The sequence below is a fragment of the Halichoeres trimaculatus genome, unplaced genomic scaffold (genome assembly GCF_033239565.1).
Source record: "Halichoeres trimaculatus isolate MK-OKI-2021-1 unplaced genomic scaffold, fHalTri1.1 fHalTri1_scaffold_9, whole genome shotgun sequence".
Lineage (NCBI taxonomy): Eukaryota > Metazoa > Chordata > Actinopteri > Labriformes > Labridae > Halichoeres > Halichoeres trimaculatus.
The window spans coordinates 18,211,778-18,232,679 of record NW_027437188.1 but is presented as its reverse complement, the minus strand read 5'-3'; the positions used below and the strand labels follow the sequence as shown (position 1 = coordinate 18,232,679).

The following is a 20,902-nucleotide window of genomic DNA, read 5'->3' as shown; positions in this document are numbered from 1 at the left end:
GAAAAATTCCCCAAGATATTTTTCAGTTGGTTTACTGGTTTGGTGCCAGGACTGCTGAAGATAAGGAAAATACAAAATTATGACAGAACACCACCCTTGAGAACAGAGATTCTGCATTACCATAAAGCTGAAAGTCTCCTTCAGATGTCAGGCAAATCCCTCGGTTATTCTGTTGATATGTGACTGATACGGCGATTTTAGGAAGAGGCGTGTGTGTAATTCCTTTTGGATTACACATAATGACTGAAGTTTCTGTGGATCTCTCTTAGGCTTCGGGGAAGTGTGTTGTCAGTTTATTTAGAACAAGGAGGAACAGTACACTAAAAGAGGGGCACAAACATTTTCTTGGCTAAATTGTGCTGCTGCTTTGAGCTATTTTCGCAGATAACGTGGCCTCTTTTTTAGTCCAAGCAACATGCTTTCCTGTTTATTTCTACTTTTTTGAAGTAATCCAGCCAGTAAAGGGCCAAATCATACACAAACACAATAACACTTGGTTACATCTTAGTATACTGGTGCTATTTTGCCACAAGAAGCTTATTGTCTCAGAACATATTGATCTAAACTACTTCATGCGTAACTTATCTAGTGTGCTAGTGCTTGGCCCTGTTTCCATCAAGCAGCCTGGTTTGGACCAATATGGTTTCGTACGGGTTGGCTCGGTTAAGCCTGGTCCTGTTTGCATTTCCACAGCCAACTGTGCCCCCTTGTGGTAGGTGGTTTGTAACCCATCGATAGCCGCAACAGTTAGCAAAAGTGTGACACCAAAGCAGCGCGACTCAGTGCACCCAGCTAGCAAATCCAACAAAACAAACAATAGGGTCAGTTTAGTCTGGCACCCTTAGGGAAAGGTCCCAAAAAGTGGAATGGCTCGTCCCGGTTATTTGGGGATCTGCCCCAGAATTAGTCAGTGGAAATGCTATAAAATGCATGGTGGGCCGAGCTGAGACAAACCAAAATGAACTGCTTGATGGAAACAGGGTTTTAGTCATCTCTATGTGGACAGAAACAAGGCATCAGGTTGTGTAATTCATTTTCTGGGTAGGTAAGATCTAAATAAATAGAGTATACATAAGAATGTTTCAAATATTATATCTTTGTCTGTTTCAGCCAAATGTTTGTTCATTTGTTTGTACTGAGAGCGTGAGATTTTCCTCTATTCGTTACCTCATATCATGTGGTATTGATGCCAAACCTGATGCAGGGATGTTAGCAGCGTCATAGTGTGTGTATATTTCACCATGAGGATGATTCCCGGTCTGTACATTCTCACCCTGTGATCATCCAACCGTATCCAGGCAACAGCTCAAAATATTGATCACTGTGTTTGATCAAAAAGAGATATCGGTGCACGTAGGGCTTCATGTCACACGATGTCTGCCATGTATTTTTTATTTATATATCGGTATCCAAGAGATTCATGTTGAAAACAGTTTTGTAAAGTGAGCCTTTGGGTCCTCACAATCTCTCCTTTTGTGACTCATCTACGTAAGAGATTTGTTAGAGATATCCCTTTGTGTTAACCGAGCAAACATGTCTCTGGTTTTTAAAAGAGACCTCAGAGACACAGGAATTAATGTATTTGTGTAATTTAATCGGAGGGTTTTTATTAGTGATGGGAAGTGTCATTGCCACACTTTTTCCCGTGCCAACTTCCCCCTGTAGTTTCCATGTTTTGCACCAGACTGTGTGTCTGCTAACTGTCTGTGATTCATGGGAACAGTGCTGCCAGTTGTTCAGTGATGATAGCATCCTCATGAAAGTTCTCATGATGTCATTTAGGTACATATCAAATCTGTGGCTCCAATTTTCATTCTGTGTACTTTCAAAGTTTAATGTCAAGTTTTTTTCCCAAGAGGTTTGAAGAAAATTTTTTATTTCAGTGTAGTTTCTTGTGTTTTTCTCAGCAGAGAGGCTGAGTTGACAAGGTTTCCTGTGGATAATACACTTAATACTGACAAGTACCTCATACGACCCTAGTTAATAAAGGGAACTATCCTTCTAGGGTAGGGGCCATGTAATAAGTGAGATCATATTTAGCGAGCAGCTTGTTGTTGCAGAAAAAAACCCTCCAGATACAAAACCCCACTGCTCTTGAAACAAAGTTAATCCTGTTTTTACAATGATCTGTCTTAGTTGCTATAACTCACATCAAACTGATATTTTTCTTTCCTTGCTTTGCTCACATTAAGGAGGCCAAATTATACTAGATTTCCCATTTCATTTCATCTCTGGGACACCTATAAACTGGCGCTGCATAATTTGCTTGTCATATTTTTTTATTTTTTATATTTTTTAATTTTTAAAGTGGCATTTCAGCCTTTGCTTGAAATGTTTTACTTCACAGAAAACATCCCTAGATTTTGGTTATGTTTGAGATGCTTGTTTTTTTGTTTTGTTTTTTATTTTTAAGTCCAGCCTTATCAGCAAAGTGGCAGGCATGGACAGTTTCTTTATGGCTGTTGATGAAAACTGTGGAAGATGAAAACTTCCCACTGTTTTCTAATGCCTTCATCAAAGTAAGAGAAGACAGCTTTAGCTATTCTCCACAACCAAACTTACCGAAAAATATCCAGAACATACTGAATCAAATATGTCCTGAAAAAGCTGAGTAGTGAAACAGACGTCCGTAATCCTTTGGGCATCTCTTTGGAAAAGCTGCGGGTTGGGAATGTCCTCTAACATTGTCCAAACAATGGACGGCAGAGCCTGACGTCAGGTTCAGGAAAAGTCTTGCTAAGTTCTAGAAAAAAAAAGCCATTCAAGGAAGCCAGAAAACACAACAGGAGGATAAGCCAACATCTGTCTATCTGATGTCATGAACAGCCAACACTGTAACATTATATACATGTAATAAAATACAGATTTGCAAAGTAAGTTCATTTTGGGCTTAATACTTCTAACAGTATAAAAACAATACATCACCAGCTCTTTTACAATTAATAGATTGAAGCAGAGTACTGGTATGGCACCACAATGATTCTACCCAAGTTTGGATTAAAAACTGTAATACTCTTTTTTTATAGTAAACAGGTGACCCCCCCCCCCCCCCCCCCCCCCCCCCCAAGAAAAAGGAAACAAGAAAACTGTAAACTTTTTCCCCAAAAATTCACTGAAAACTAGGCTTGCCTTCACTTCATAACAGAAATATAAATGTTTATTAGATTATAACATGCCTAACAATAAACATGTAACACTCTGTGTATAAATATAGTGTTTTATGTCTGAATTTGAAAAGTCTCAGTGTGATACAAAGTCATATACACTTGTCAAATTCAGCTTATGTTGTGTGGGAGCGTCTCTAGGTGATGTGATGTGAGTCTCTGTCCCTGAGGAGTGTTCTATCCTTGGTAGTGTAAACATTATGTCATGGTGAATGTTACTTGTGTATGTGTGTGTGTGTCTCTCTCTCTCTGTGTGTGTGTGTGTGTGTGTGTGTGTGTCTCTCTCTCTGTGTGTGTGTGTGTGTCTCTCTCTCTCTCTCTCTCTCTCTCTCTCTCTGTGTGTGTGTGTGTGTGTGTGTGTGTGTGTGTGTGTGTGTGTGTGTGTGTGTGTCTGTGTCTGTGTCTGTGTGTGTGTCTGTGTGTGTGTGTGAGTAACACTGCTGTTAAGTATCCAGACTAAATTGCTGCTTTCTCTTGAGAACAAATTTGAGTGGGAGAGGACATAAACCTCAGGAAACGACCATCATAAAATTCCCACCATCAGTTTTTTCTATTGTTAAGTGTTCATGAACACTCTGTGGAGCTGTGGGCGCCAAACACTCAGCTAGGAATCAAAACGCTTTCTCTCTGTTTTAAAGCCATTCTTTTTAAAAGAGCAAGTCACTTCCCAAAAGCTCAGCCTGCCACTGTGTGTGTACATGTGCCCAATAAACTAACTTCCCCAAATTAGTTTATTTCAACATTCCCGTATATGGCAAACTACCTGATCGGTTCTTTCATGCTAATTTCGTATCTTGACTGACAGTTTTTTATATATATGTTTGTTTATATAATTTTACAGGGCTATAGTTACAGAAATCCCAGTGATGGAGAGGCATTATATTGTACTCATACACAGAATTGGGATAAAACTTTAAGGGAATCTAGTGTGGTTTTGACCGAACTCCTAAAGGTATCTAGGTAGTACCAAGCATTATATTATCATAAGGTCAATGGTGTGGAGTCAAACACGACCCCAAATTATTTACATTGGTACTGGCACAAAATAAAATTCATTCAAGGTGTACTTTCCTCCCGTGAAGCTCTTAAGAACATGACCTCCACATCTACAAAATAACAAATGAATTTGTCACAAATACATATATTGTTGCTTTTGGGTGTTAACTGTGTTAAAGCTGTTTTATTAAGATGCCAACCCAAGGTATGAAAGTTCATAAGTACAAGTAAAACATAGTTAACACACTTGCCCCATTGAACAATTATTTGAAAACAATGGTAAATTGGAAAAAAAAAAAACATATCAAGCTAGCTAAGGTTAGCATTCAGCCAATTTCGTGTGCCATTTGATATCTAGGTGACACAATTTAGCAAGGAGGTGGCTAAATACTGCTGGTGTAGTTTTAAGAAGTGATACAGAGCACAGCCATACATTAATGGTGTATAATAATCTCACAGTGGTGATTCAGTGTGCATATTACTGGATGCTTTTTTCAGGATCATTTTTTTAACATTGAAAAGGGTGTGATAAAATTCTGGATTTTCTTTCCCATAGTATTGATAGTTTCTGATTAAGTTAAACAAATGCTAGGGCTAGCATTTAACCACTTCCTTTCATTGGCTAGCCCATGACTAAATGCTAACAGTACTTTTTGGATAATATACTACAAAACAAGTTTGTTGTAAATTCCCCAAACAAAACCAAACATAGGTTGTTTTTAATGTTCACTTCAGCAGTTGCTGGGGGATAGCTAATTGCTAATCAAGTGGTTGGAGGTTAGTGTCCAACCAGTTTTAATTTGCTATTGGTACTTTGAAGTACTGTGTGGCTGGGTGCTATCTGTCTTATTTGATAGTTTTATAGGAAAAATCCAAAATGTACATCTTTAAGTTATAAAGGAGGCTGAAGGAAATGCATTATTTCTCTGTTGCTAGAGCTCTCAAATATGGTGTTCAAATTAAAACTGGGCAAAATGATTCAAATTTTTCACTTCCTTGTATTCCTTTAGTTTCTATCAGAGAGGGACAGTGAAAATAATCACTTTTATATTTCTATAACTTATGGCAATAAGGCAGTAAAACAACATGAATTTAAATCATTATGTCAGATGTAAATGGCCAACATGAGAATATATTGAATTGTCTTCATCAATGTATTGTTATTTTTATTATTTGTAATATTTTTTCATCTGCTGCCTCTTTTCTCTGCTATTCTCTGCCTTTATTTCTTTTCCCTCCTTTCCTTTCCTCCCCTCTTCTCTGCGCTTTCATGAAGCTTATTTTTGTAAGAAGGAATTCTGCTGCTCTCTGCACTGCTAGTGTCACTGTGGTATGTATTCCTAGGAGGGAAGCCAAGGCTAAACACACATACGCCATATCCATTGCTTTCCTTTCAATAACCAAACTCACCCATACACACACACACATCTCGCAAACCACTTCATTTTCTGCCCACCTGTATAAACACAGCCGTGTGTATGTGAGCACATGTGTAAGCGCTTCATCACAGAGAGGCTCATTGTCCTCCAAACAGAGATGTGTGTGCTGTGTCATGAATTGGCTCAGCAGCCACAGGCCCAAGTCTGGTTTTAGCGTAAAACTAAAACATTGGACGGACTTAAAATAACACGTCCACTGACAAGAAGCAGCTGAGCTGTAATACTGCACACCTCAGCACTCAGGCTTTTGAGTTCCAAGAGTCACGGCACAAGTCACAATGTCCTGATATAGCTGTGGCAGACATAAGATATTGTAATGAGTAGTAGGCCTATAGTAATATTGGTAAAGATGGTAGAAGAATGACGAGGCTTTGCAACACATTAAGTATCAAGATTTACTTAAGTTAGTCAATTTATCCTTTTTTATTAAAAAACAAAACAAAAACAAAAATCAAAATACAAACAATCCCGGATAAGCGGGGGAAGATGGATGGATGGATGGACAAACAAACCGAATTTTATTTCATCAGGAAACTTGTAGGCAATATTTGACATTACATTTGCTTTTAAGGGAAGGAGAAAAAAAAATATTTCCAACACGATTTTAATCTTATGTAGTTTTAATTTGGTGTATTTATTTGTACAAGTGAAGTGAAGCAAACTTGACTTTTCTTTTTAGCAGAAACAGACCGCTAGCATTTGGCTATTCCAATTTTTACACTTATTTTCTCCTTCACCCATTTACACTACATCAAACACTCAGTACATTCACATGCTGCTGAAGTTATTGGACTATGAGCTTAGTCATGGACCGAGAATGGACTAAGCATGGCTGGACTGGCACACCAAGATGATGCAGATCAGATTCGGTAGGACTCGCCAGGTCTCAGAATGCCTCAGAGCATACAGAGTGACACATTCTCAGCCAGAAATTCAATTCTCTTTTCTGCATGTATTTGCAGACCTTATGATCGAGCTATGACTTTAGTCAGACCACTGCTTGCATGTAAACGTACTGACTGATGGCAGAGAGTGCTACCATCAGTATGCACTAACAGAGTCATGCCCATCCACGCACCACTGAAGTGGGAGCAATTTGGGGTTTAACAATCTGGTATTCACTTTCCTTTTCTTCTATTCATAGCCAAGTGCCCAAGTATACAGCGAGTGTTGGTTGGTTTAAAATTTGCTGGGATGATAAAAAGTACAAATTCTCAAGATATAAGCTATGTATGTATGTATGTATGTGCGTATGTATGTATGTATGTCCATCTAGTCAAACCACTACTTCCTACTCTTATCTGTTTAAGTTTTTATATCAAATGTCTTAACTCACAAACACTAATATTGAGTCAATTGCAGAAAGTTATCACTTTTCAAGGTTTAGAGTTTATCACCACTCCCTCCTCAACCTCTGTTAGAAGTGAAACTGTCTTTAGCCTTTCACACAGAAAGCTGTTTTTATTCTCATGTGCAGGTCACACATCTGGTGCTAATCAACACACTGACGCAGTGCTAATTTACGTTCATACCATATTAAGGAAAGGACATAAAAACAGGAAGTGTGAAGTCTAAAAAGAGAAGCATGTACTCAGTGTGAGCATGAACAGGAAGCGTGCAGGGAACATGTATGGGCCAGCCTGTTGTGAAAGATCAGTTTTAATAACACAAACAGATGTGAAACTGTCGAAAGGGACTTTCTTATTCTGCCCAATGTCCTGATGTAGCTCATCTGTTTAAACTGGGGTCTATTAAAATATTACAATAAGTAAAAAACAACAACATCTAAAATGGACGTGTATGATGTGAAATGAGCTTTAGGCATTTTAGGGTCTCTACTCATCTCAGAGGGAACATGGAGAATATGTTAAGTTTATTAAGTCTTACTTGTGTATGAACATTCAACAAGCTGAACTGCTTTAACTCAACTTCTTCTTTTTAATCAGGATAAAGGTTTGAAAGTAGTAAGACTGAGTAAAAGAGATTTGGACTATTAAGAAGCTGTAGAGAAAACATGTGACACAGAGAGTGATGAAACAGTGCATAATCCAGAGGAAGGTCTTTAAGTCTGCTATGGTGTAATTCAAGCAGCTGTTTTTATTCACACAACAGAAACTCGTGATTAAAATGACTAAAAAAGGCTGCTTATTTCCTTCAGGGTGTAATTTCAATGGATTCTGATTTGTTGGGCCTTTTTTATTCTTACTTTCTTCCCTCATTATTATTCAAACGTGGGGTAAAAGGTATCCTTTTTGTTCCTTACATCTAAGGAAGAGCATGAGCCATGAGAAATGTTATAGCATCCATAAAACACTTGTCTAATGACTGCAGGATTGATTTGTGCGAGTTGAGTATCAAGGCTAAGGCTCTGTCAAAGTGATTCATAGCTTAACAGAAGGCTGCCATCTGAGTTATAAATCTTGCTTTTGTTCTTGTTTCCATATGCACGCCAGAGCTCATTGGTTTTGTTTCTGCTTTTCAGAACAGTTTGTACATGCTCATCTAGATTCACTTCTTGTTTTCTACACACAGGACGTCAACGCTGGGGTTGCATTAGCATACATTTAACAGCTTTTTTAATGATAGCATATGGTTTTCATTCTGTTAGCCGCGTCTCTTGACAGATATTTCTTATAAGATACCGTTTTTCTTACACAAAGTTCATCATACAACTTTTTGCTTGTAAATTCTTAAATTTATGATCAAATTATATCCGAAAGGCTCCTCTGAGGCCTTTTTAGGTAAGGCAGGAGGAATCAAGACTTGTATCAAACTTCAAGAAAGGTGGTCCTGTGGCTCAGAAATGGAGCACTTTGCAATGATTTCCTCCAAGTCAATCATCGGTGCCAAATCACAGCGGCCAGTGAAAGTAAAACAGGAGAGAGGAAGAGTGGAGTGAAAGGAAAAGAGAAGTGGTCAGGGGAGCTAAGTAGGGGGGAGTTCAGGGACTTTTTTTTGCCTTCTCCTTCACAGTCAACCAACTTTTCTCCCCCTTATCCTCCCTCTGTCTCCTCCCTCCTCCGTCTGTTTGCGTCACAGCACTTGGAGCTGGTGCAGGAATGAGGTTGGAGGAAAGAGGGCAGGAGGGGGAGGAGTGGATCGAGTTCTGTGGCTCAGGAATGTGACAGAGAGAGGGAACATGGCTATAAAAGGACCGCACTTCCACGTCGTTGCTGTGATGTCACTACCCAAATATTTCCCTCTTCCTTCCCCTTCCAAAGTCTGACTTACTGACGCTGCTATTTCTCCTTAATTTCTCTGTGTCTCTCCTCCTCTTCCTTCCTCTCCAGCCAAATAAATTTGCGAAGATTGGCAGTAAGAAGTGTTTTTGTTTTTCTGGATGGATGGAAAAGAAATTAATCATGTCTTTAGCTGGCCATGGCTGTCAGGTTGATAAACTGGGGTACATTTTATTCTGCTTTATTGCTTTAGAGAATTTTGAACACCAAAGTTGCATCCTGCTCAACTTCAGTTTATTGCATTGGCACTTTGAAATCAAAAATGCTTATAAAAAGTTTAATAAAGCATTTTCAGCTGTTCTTATTTACCACACTCACAAACCTCCAATCATGAGCTGGGGAGCTTGAATGCTGTTATGTCATACTGATGTGTTCCAGGTAATAAATCATTTAGGTTATCCAACTAATCATTATCATTCCAGTGTGTCACTGATAAGCAACCTCAAAAGCTTTGTGTTCTTGCAATACAAGTTGTTAGCTTGTTAAACATATTAAGGAGAAACTTAACATTGTTGAGGCTAAACAGAGCTTAACAATGTAAGTGGATGGTTAGCTATAAGCATTTTGTCACAAATGTCTCTTGTTGCCTCTAGCAGGAAGCTAGCTTAACACTAGAAATTCAGATGAAATGGTAACAAGTTCCCCATGGTGACAAGGTTTTGCAAGAGTAAGTGAAAAATAACTGTCATGCAGATACTGTGCTGGGTCTTCTGAGGTGTTTTAATAAAGGTTCTTCTTCAATGTTAGCCAATTCTTGGCTAACATTGCTATTAGCAAGCATTTAACAGAAACAACAGTTTGTTAGTCTTACAAACACCAGGAAATGTGTAAATTAAAGATAATGTGAAGTTGGTAAGGAACATAAATCTTTGCTCATAACTTGCTTGCTCTGTAGTTAGTGTGGTGGTAGCTGGAAAGCTATATTGTCTGCTAAGCTTGATGCTAACGTAAATTGAAAAATAAAGACATTAAACAAAATATTGCGTCATATTTTGAGTTAGAAACTCAATGGGCTAGGCTAGAAAAGGCTACTATCATGACATTGCTCCAGTGTTAAATCTTTACACCCTTGGCATGACATCAGAGGATAACGGTCTAGTTTGAATATAGCTCCTAAAGAAGAGTTTGTTTATCTTTAAGAACGAAATGTTCAATGCCAAGTGTTTGAAAATGTTACATTTCAACAGGCAATACATGATGTCCTTCTTAATGAAGGATGGATGAATTAAAAATGACTTTCCATAGCTCTTCTTTCCTCCAATTACCTGGATGTTATTTCATCTGAACACACTTAACATTGTCCTGTTTATTTCTTTGATAGTTTTTAGGCCTCATTGAACATGACTGTGAGTCATAATGTGGTGACTAAAAAAAAACAACAACTATGGTTTGTTGGTGTTAGTCATTGCCAAGGGAAAGCTATAATGAGTTGAACAAAAGGAGAGCAGTAATGAAACATCAAACTAGACACTAAAATCACAAAGAAACCAAATGTATTGTTTCAGAATTTATCCCATTTAATGTGGGTATCTCTTAATAGTGGAATGGTAGATAATTAAATTTTTATTTTTCATAATTTATCAATTTTCAACCTTGTATGTAAGCGTCTTGGCTATATATATATATATATATATACATATATATATATATATATATATATATATATATATATATATATATATATATATATATATATATATATATATATATTTTTTTTTTTTTTTTTTTTTTTTCAAGAAAAATTATCTTATTATACTAAGTATGAGCCACATTCAACTCATCAGTCCAGAGCAATGTCTTGTTTTGAGTTATTTTAAGAGAAAAATAAGGTGTAATTTACTTGTAATATGTAGAAAAAAATCTGCCAATTGAAATCTTTACTTAACTTGAAACCAGACATTTTTCTGAACTGTGCAGGTGAATGTGGCTCATAATAAGTCTAAAATGACATTTTCTACTGAAATTAAAACAAAAACTCTTGATAAGATTTCATTTTTTTGCAGTGTAGTCATGCTTTCTACCAACTATGTTTGTTGCTATGCATGGAAACACAATGGTTTTGTGTGTTCCATCTTTTTTTTTGTCACAACCTAATTCTAGTTAGATTAAATATTGCTTTGGAGTTTGTATACCTCTATATTTGAAGACACTCCAAACTACATAAACTGTGACAGCACGTTTGGGTGAATTCTTTGGGTGCACTTAACTTTCTGTTGAGTCTTTTCCAAGAAAAAGGGAGTTTGTGCTTTCCAGTGACCCAGTTAATAAAGGAGAAGTTACATAACGTGTACTCCGTCACTCTGCGAAAGCTTGACGAAGGTTTGGGGTTGAAAGATTACCCAACCACAATGCTTAATCTGCAGGTTATAACAGGGAAGCCAGGTGGGAGGGAAAGGAGGGAAAAGTTAGGGGGGGATGTCAGAAAATCAAGGCTGAAACCTGGCTATGCTTGAGTACACACACACACACACACACACACACACACACACACACACACACACACACACACACACACACACACACACACACATACACACACACACACACACACACACACACACAGGCACATTTTACAGGTAGGCTTGTGGCTGTATGTGTTGTTTCTGGATAATCTTTGCAATCTCTGCTACTGATTGCTTCAGGTTGAAACGTTCCAACACAACAGGCCCAACCAGACGCAAAGTTGAAAACAGATTAGTGACTCCACCTACCAGAAGATTAAGATATATTTGCAACTTTCCCAGAGGAATCAGTGAAGTTTTAACTCCCTTTTTAAATTAATATTCTTTTACTTGAGTGTCACTCTCCTCTCTAACACAAACTCTTTTCTATTTCCAGTTTACTGTTTTGTTTTGTCCTTGTGAAAGATTGCCTGACTTAGTATCTCTTAGTCTCTTTCTCACCTTTACACTAAATAATATGTAATAGCTTTGATGGATCTCCACCCAGGTTTGAACTTTAACTCAAAGGTGTGTATTTTTCTGTATGCCTGTGTGTGTTTCTGTTCCATGCTGTGTGCACAGTGGTCAGGATCAGGTGACTAGGGTAAAGAGAGTTTTGACAGCAGCAGCTCTGTGGTTGATCATTAACAGTTCCTCAGAAAGAGGTGGTAATGCTTGGCCTGATTCAAGAAAGACCTGTTGTAAAGGCTGGGATCAGCGAGTTCTAATTTTGTGAAGCAAAAATGCTACAAGTGCTGTTCTAACAGAACATAGAGTTGGGTTAGCTGCTTTAGATTTGAGATTTATTGGACTTTCATTAATATGCATACAGGAAATATTCACAACTGTTCAACAAGAGCTGGTTTCAAAGAGTTATACAGAGGTATACAAAAGCCGACGGTCAGGTGTGTTTTCATGTAAGAGCACCACAGTTTGTTGAACTTTAACCAGTCTGCTCCTATAGAACAGGCTGGGAAGTTAATATTTGTGAACACACAAACACACACACACACACACACACACACACACACACACACACACACACACACACACACACACACACACACACACACACACACACACACACACACACACACACACACACATACACACACACACACACACACACACACTGAGCCATTCGTTTTGTCTTCGCTGTTTACTCTTTCTGGTCATTGTCCATCACCATAGCAACACATCCTGCCATTGGTCCAAAGGGGAACAGGAGCTCAAGACACAATGAACGGTTGTAGTGTAGGCCACAGCTGAGGTTTGTTGAGTGTCTGAAGACAAAGCCTTAAAAACCCTGACCACTCTGACACATTGTATCAAAATTTAGATAGATGACGTTGTATCAAAATTTAGATAGATGATTCTTCCTGACATATATGTACTTAGTTTTAGGCCTATACACACCATGGCTGACAGTGTTGTAGAAGTTTAGATAGTAATCAAAAGTTCCTATCTGAATAGCTGAACGTTTAAAGTGTGCTTTCTTAATGAAAACAAAAATAGTACAAATCTATACGTTTGTAAAGCTTTTATAATTATTATTCACAATGACTCACCAAGTGTTTTGCGTGACTTTCAGTCTGCTTTGATTCATTCTCTATTCTCTACACAATGGAGCACATAAAGAGATCCTGAGTATTATAAAATTAGTCCATCAGTGGATATAATTCAACATAGTTTTTGCTAACAAGTACAAACAGTGGGCTAACAGTGACTTATGACACATATGATAAGAGGAAGTGAAATTTAAGTGCCTAGATTGTGAGGAGTTCCAATTTTAGTTAAAACAGTGGCGCTCTTATGCTGTTGTTTCCACATGAAGCACAAACGTAAAATACTAAAAGGAAATACATAAGGTTATCAGGCTGCCTGTAAGACAGGCTAAATGAATTTTTGGCACTCGTGCAGATGTAGCTATGTTTAGAACTCCACTGGTGAAATCTGGCATTTTTATTTCTGGTAATCCATAGCAGGGTGAGCAAAAAAAAAAAAAAAAAAACATATTCCCTGTCGAAGTATTGCTGTGGACACTTTAAAACTGTGAACATGGGGATGCTACTTGGATGTTTATTTGGACACCTGAGCACACATCATGACACCAGGACTGTGGAGCAAATGGAACCTATTAGAAAAAATGACAAATCAGAGCTGATAATGTTACGTTACATTTTCTTATCATCTGCACTCATCATTCACATCTCTACAAGTCAATAAATTATGTCACCAGTGCAAAAGTTTGTCCAACAAAGAAAAATTGTTCTTTGAACTTAATTTTCTCTGAGAACACTCTTGGTAAGAGCAACACCTTGATGTTAGTGTAATGGGAACTACATGGGAAACGTAGTCCTCATACTGAAAAGAAACTGAAGTGATTTTGTCCGAAGATCCCATATAATATTTGATTAAAGTAGGAAATTGGACAGCATGTCCATGTTAAAACGTGTTTGTTTTTGCTTTCAGTCAAAGTGTCACAGATCCACTTTAAACAGTTCTGTGGTTTGGTCACCATGTGTACTTGCCACAGAACGGCCACACCAAAGTTTGAGTGGAGGTGGATCCAGACCAAAGTCAGCCTTAAAACCAGTCCAATTTAAACAGACCCAACTGGAGCAATACACAAGTTTTTGAACAAATAAAAAAAGGAGAGGAAAAAAACATTTTTAAAACAGATCCCAGGGCACCACATGTTCATGTGGCACATGTACATACACATGTACAGATCAAGGGACAGCTGTGCACTTTGCCTGGAAGAGACACATTTTTTAAAAGAATAAAAATGATCAACAAAAAGTTCCCGAGGCAGTTTATTTGGCTCCAAGGTCCTGAAATGAGTTAATACAAGTGACTCAGAAATCCAATTTGCCAGTCATGTGTATCTTGACAAAGTGAATCATCCAAAGCAAAATCAGTTTTAAAAACAAGTCTAAGACTACTCAGAGCAGGGAGCAGGGAGATTTGACAGTGGTTTGGGTCAAGAGACAAGTGCTCTCACAAGCTTTCATTGTGTCTTTTTTTTTTGGACATATTTTTAGTCATAATGAGCCCTCATTGTGAAATATTTCCTTCTTTTTCCCCTTTTCCAGATTTCAGCCTTGCTACAGAATCCAGTGCTTTGACAGCACGAGTTGGAGGCTGTGGTGGATGCTTGTGTTGCTCAACATCAGATCACACTGGGAGTATAGAGGGGAAATTGCAAAAGGGTGTTTTCATGAACTTCTGCTTAACTTGCGAGCAGGCCTTACACAATCAAGTGTCCAGGAGAGCGCCTATCACTGAGGCTCTGAACGTTGAAACTGACAGCAGAGGTAATCAATCAAATCTGTTACTGGCCTAAGTTTAACCTCTGTAAACCTTTGAAAATCTCTACAGGTTATTTAGCACAAGTGTCATTGAACCAGTTGAACTAATTTGAATTTATGGTAGCTATGCTAAAGCTAACAAATCTACACTTTTGTTAATATGCCTACTCCAGTGTAATATAACTGGAATTTCATTTTTCCTCTTAGTCTTCACTATAATTTCCATAAACTCAACTGGATGTGTTGGAAAGGAAAGTCTGCTATGGCCAAAATAAAGTTATCCAATGTCTGAACAGTAACTGTTGAAAACACATTTGGATCTAAGATACTTTGCCAGGTGTCCCTCATCCTGCTATAAGAAAAGCTGTTAAATATTTAACCAGAACTGGTTTCTGAAATGTTGCCCAGACATGTCCTGTGCTGACTGACTCAGTCGTGAAAATCTTTAAATCTAACCATTGGTTATTGGTGTACCCTTCCACATGACTGCGTTTTACCCTTACTACTAGAATTGATTGGAAAGACAAAAACAAATAATAAATAAACTCTGGAATTTCCCTCGTGTTACAAATTGCTCAATCACAGATTGCTCAAGACTTAAATGTGATTTAGTAACGTTCATGAACTTTGAGCAGCTGTATTTCCAGAGATCAAACAATATTTTGTCTCACAGGTTTAAAGTGTCACAGTCCAGGGCCTGAATAGTTGCTGTAAACCAGCACAGATTAGGGTGAGATTGTAAAGCAGTGTGATAATGTGTGTACGTGCAGTTTGTGTGAGGATCTAAATACTGTTCCCTCTGCTCTGCTGTATACACAACACAGAGGCTGTATGTTACAAAACACACACAAGGAAACAGGCAGAGGCTCAGCAGTATGAATTATTTTCAGTTACAGTGCAGAGTATGTAACATGTTTTAGGCTGTGAAAAGACTTTTAGCTCACAAAAAAGTGAGATACGTGGCTTTGAGGACATTATATAAGAACATGGGCTACAGTAGGAATGTCCTCATTTGTGCTGAGCTTTCCAAGAAGTTTCAGGCAAATACTTAGGGTTTTTTGACACCAATACTATTGGTGGTATCAACTAAATGATACTACAAGATGATTTTGACATACAGATGCTCCTGCTGCTTTGTACCAGCTCACTGTGGGTTTATTTGAGCTGTTAAAGTACTTTGTGTGGAAATGCTTTTATTGTATACCTTAATGAACTGTGATGTTGAACTGAACGGATGGATTGGGTTTTTTTGGTATAATAATATCCTAATTTCAAGGACACATGTGTAACTTTAATCATGGGCTCAATGCAAACTTTGATCACTAAATAAGTTACCTGAATAAAGAAACTTGTAAATATTATTTAAATGGATAGCTAAAAGGCATTTCTGCAGAGATGAAATTTTACTGATTAACACAAATCAAAGAGACCATCATACAGTCATTTCTTTCATTTATTCAGAAATTTATTTTGTCCCTTTCAGGCAATTAAAAATATAAGATTCTCTTTTTTACTGCTTTTCTCACATTGGTATTTCACAGACCTTGAAATATTCCTCCATAAATAAGTACAAAATACATTTCTTTTTCCTTTAAACACAAATAAATATCATAATAAATATATTAGTTTAAGTTAAACAACACAAGGCAACCATTAACCGAAAGGAATACTGCGGTGTTAAAGTCCCTGAACCAGGTTGTCGAACAAATACATGAAGGGGAGAAGATGGGGTGCAAATTACAGGCTAGTAAAGATGACACAATCTTTAACTGAAGTTAATCCCATAAAGCACATTTTGATCTTTCAGCATTCTGCAGCTTACTTTTTCCTTGCATACTTGCACCCCAGGTCCTTGAAAGATGACACTCACACTCAAACTTGCACATACATCCAGAAACTCATGCTCACACACACACACACACATACACACACAGGGCAGAGTGAAGTATGAAGCTTTGGTTGAATGCTACTGGGAGAGGCGACACTTTCTCCCTTTTCAATTAGCTGTAAAGTGCATATCACAGATATAATGGCATCAGTGACACATGTCAGGTCTCACTGATTAAGGCTACTGATTCAAACATACTGTTTGTGGCACCAAGAGCAAATATCCCTTGAGGCATAGGGAATATTTAAAGGCACAGGAATTAATTATTTTTCCTAAAGACAGTCATTTTGATCACTACAGATTTCAATACAAACAAGATTTTTTACTGGTACTGGCAAGACCTGCAGAGGAGTTAATTTGACTGGAAGACCACATACAAAGGTCTGGTAGGCTACATATTATTGTTAAGTACAAAAATAAAGTCTAATAAGGATTTTGGCACTAAAATGATCTCAGTATGCATAGTTTTCTGTGGTGAGTTCCATTTTTACAGACATAAATTAAGAACTTAAGTGTTATTTTGTCATCAGATTCTGACTTGTCCTGATCAGTTCTGGTTCTGAAGAAAGTCCAGGTTTACTGACACGGTTGACAAAGTGTCAGTTCTCTTCGGTTCTCTCCCTTTGCACTCGTTTAGTCAGACAGGGACAGCCGCTCGAACACAGTGAGTCTCTTAGTGGCAGAGCCATCGAAAATTGGAGACTCGGATCCGCTGGATCCCCCGCTGCTGCTGCTGTAGCTGTCCTCCAAGGAGTCTTCAGAAGAGAAGCGCTGGAGTCCAGCAGGCTTCACGAATCCACCTGGAGCGGGGAACAGCTTGCTGGACTCCTGGTGGAGGTGCCCATCCTCCATACCAAAGACCTTGCTGTTGTTGCTGTTAAAGTTATTCCCATGACCACACACACAGCGTGTGGCCTTGGGTTCCATGATAAGAGGAATGTTGTGGATGTCTCCGGTGCTGGCCCGGGTCATGTGCTTGCCGAAATGGAATGCTGCAGCCTCCCGCTGCATGGACTCCCCAAAGACGGGGGAGAGTAGATCAGCGGGAGGTGGAGAAACAGAGGGGGCACGGCTAAACCCCATGTTGAGATCAGTGAAGGTTGAAGAGAATGATGGAGGAGGAGAGCTGCGAGAGGAACCAACAAAGCCGGCGAAGCTGACACTCTGGCGCAGCTGGTGGCGCACATTGGATGCAGAGGGAGTAGGTTGCTGCTTGGCTTGGAATTTGGTGGATGACATTGGACCTCCACTGACCAGCCCTTCATGGATGAAGTGGCATCTTGAGCCATAGGGACAGTAGCCAAAGTTGTAGAAGGTTCTGCAGGGCTCCGTCTTGTACTTAGGGTGGCGGTAGAGTCCTCGCAGTTCAGCCTCGCCATGGGCAAACTGGCACTTACTGCCATACTTGCAGCTGCCTGTCTCCTGAAAGCCACGGCACAGCTCTGTCTTGTAACGGTTAGAGGAAACCATTGGTTGAATCTGGGCGGGCAGGGCAGATGAGGGAGGGAAACCCGGTGGTGGAGCCACAGTAGTAGTAGCAGGGCCTGAAGAAAAACACTCGAGGCTCTTCAGCTGCTCAAACGTGGCGAGCAGGCTGCTGCTGGACTCGGTCAGGCTCATGGAGCGGTCAGGCCTGAAGGGCAGCTGCTGCTTCGGTTTGGACACAGGGCCTTGGCCCCAGATGTTGGATGGCCAGAAGGGGCTGTTGCTGTCGGCACTGTCGACATGCTCCGTGCTGAAGCTGAGGCTCGGGGTGGTGGGAGGGGAGGGCGGAGAGAAGAAGGAGGCTGACCGATTCAGGCGACTCTGCCCTGGTGCTTTGAGTTGAGGCTGTTGCGTGAACAAGGCGTCGTCCAGGGCCAGGTTTGGGAAGTTCTGTTACAGATAATTGACATGATTGAGATTGTTTGTCTTCTTTACTCTTTGCACAACCATTTAGTGTATGCTAACTGTTAATCCCCAAAGTTTTCTTTTTGTTCAAATTTGGCAGCAAATGTCTTAAAACTGTCATTTACAAGGTTATCTTCAAAGAAATGTGCAATGCTATAAATTATATACTATTTACATGCAACCTGTCAAAAAAAACAAAATGTGGGTGTAGATAGCTGCAGTTTTGACTACCTTTATGTCCCTCATGAATATCCTGCTGGTAGAAGATTAGGATTTAAGAAACAAACAACCTGGTGCTGTTTCCTTTATCTCATCCTCTCTTTAGAGTAAACAATCCCTCTGTAAATACTCTCAGTTCAAAGGGAATAAACTGTCAGATCAGTAATTCATAAAGGAATAAACCCAGCAGGAATAAGCAATCTCAAAAAAAAGGAAAGAGAGAAAAAAACACCATGAGAGAGGGAGACAGAGTTCCCAAACTCCCCATTTCTGCAGCTCTCTTTTTTTTCCAAAGCAAAGTAAATTCCAGACACTCTGACTCACCTTTGTGAAGATGTCGTCAAGCATTTCGGACATGCTGTACCCCCTTTAACCAACAGAAGGAGAAAAATCAGCTCTGATCCACGGTGTACTCTTCGAAACCTGTGTCCAGACTTGAGTCAAGTTGCCTCTGTGCTGTGGAGCCTCAGTTTTATAAGACTTGTGTGCCTTGTTGGCCCCTCCTACAGTTTCCACTCGCTATGTTCCGGGATGACCCCTCCTCCACCTCAGGTTTCATGGTGAGCTCAGAAGAGGGCGGGTAGTAAAACAACAACAGAAAAAAAGGGGGAAAAAAGAAAGAAAACTGTATTTTTAGCTAGCTGTGTGAAAAGTTTCAGTTTCATGGCCATGTGAAAGCAAAGTGGCTTATTTACACAGCTCCCATGAAGCTTCTTTATACAGGCGTAAAGTAGCCTACGCTTGTTTTCCCTCGTGTTTATTCTTCATCTGTACTTGCTCAGTGCTATGAATGATGAGTGGTTTTCTGCACTGAGTGATAAATCATTCTAGCGCTGTGAAATTTTTCAGCATCCAAAACACCCAGATGTGAAGTGGCAAAGGAGGCTGTTTGGAGCTTAACACAGATCCCTTTCATCCCTCACTGACGACTTAAACTGAGATCTTTTTGTAGCAGACAAAAAGCACCTAAACACAAACATAGGCAAAACATCATATATTTACAGTATATACATTCCTGTGACTAACCGAGACTTTTCAGGAAGTGTTAAATCATCTCGTTCCAGGTCACGCATACTGAAAAGTTTCTGCTACTTTTGTATCTGCAGAGATGAGATGTATGTTACGTCTTTACTGGAATACAAACTGCTCATTTCCCCCTGGTTTCCTCTGGTTTCTTCTGGTTTCTATTACCGTTATAAATGAGCTTCTATGTTCTACCATAAACACAGAAAAAAAAAATAGAGCAATTTTTTCTGATCTTCTTCTTGGCTTGATTCGGACTAAAAATTGTATTCAACTATTTGCATTTTAAAATTAATGCCACGTTAAAGGTGTTTCTATGTGGGATAGACTCCATCATCACGCGTCTATTTTCAAGGCCCATCTTAAAAAGAAGTTTCAATCCTTTGTCTTTAAAAATAAATCAATTGTATTAACAGAAAATATTCTTTAGTGGTTTATGTTTTGTTTTCCCTCTGGTTTATTTGGTGAACATTGCAGCACTCGTTTCTTTTTGCTTTGTTTTGTTTTGTTTTGTTTTCTTTCTCAGAGGAATCCAGAACACATGTGACATCTGTTCCCACCACAAGAACATATTACAGTTAGCGTGTGTGTGTGTGTGTGTGTGTGTGTGTGTGTGTGTGTGCGTGTGTGTGTGTGTGTGTGCGTGTGTGTGTGTGTGTGTGTGTGTGTGTGTGTGTGTGTGTGTGTGTGTGTGTGTGTGTGTGTTACATGATCCTGAGTGAATTTGTGGGGCACAACTGTCTGTCTGCTATCACCAGGATTTGTTCTCGAAACTCAAACAGTATCAAACATCAAATTTATTTCAGCTAACACATAATCTTGTCTTGAAGCCTTTAATTGCAAACAGTAGATTAAAAAAAAAATCAGTTAACAATGGTTTAATTACTTGAACAAAACTGACCTTTATTGTAACCAATCTGCATTTACCGAATTTATTGCAATCAACATTATAGTAAAAACTTAAAATCAATGTAGCTGTTGTAAGATTTAGGTGAATTGTTAAAAAAAAAAAAAAAAATCATTGCCTAACCATAAATGACCGTTGTTCAAAGCTTATCAGGATATGTGTTAGTTTCTGTTTTCATGCTAATTTCACCTAATGAACAGACTGCACTATTTCTGCACGGTTGCCGTTGCTGCATGTGTCACCCACTCACATGAGTCACGATCTGTCCTGGTAATGACGGTGCACACATTCACATAAGTGTTGTGCAAGAAAAGTCAGCACAATATCGATTACTAAGAGGGTAACACGTGACTGGGGTAAACAGAAAAAAGGGTGCTACCAAACC

General features: G+C 39.0%; 1 protein-coding gene across 1 annotated transcript; it reads right to left on the bottom strand.

The window, feature by feature from the left end:
- Window positions 1-16,046: 16,046 nt before the first annotated feature.
- Window positions 16,047-19,035, bottom strand: LOC141797436 (mRNA decay activator protein ZFP36). Its single transcript, XM_074678772.1, has 2 exons — window positions 18,912-19,035; window positions 16,047-18,353 (listed from the first exon to the last, which is right to left on the bottom strand). The coding sequence occupies exons 1-2, from the start codon at window positions 18,942-18,944 to the stop codon at window positions 17,112-17,114; spliced, it is 1,275 nt and encodes a 424-aa protein (XP_074534873.1). The 5' UTR covers window positions 18,945-19,035; the 3' UTR covers window positions 16,047-17,111.
- Between the last annotated feature and the right edge of the window lie 1,867 nt (window positions 19,036-20,902).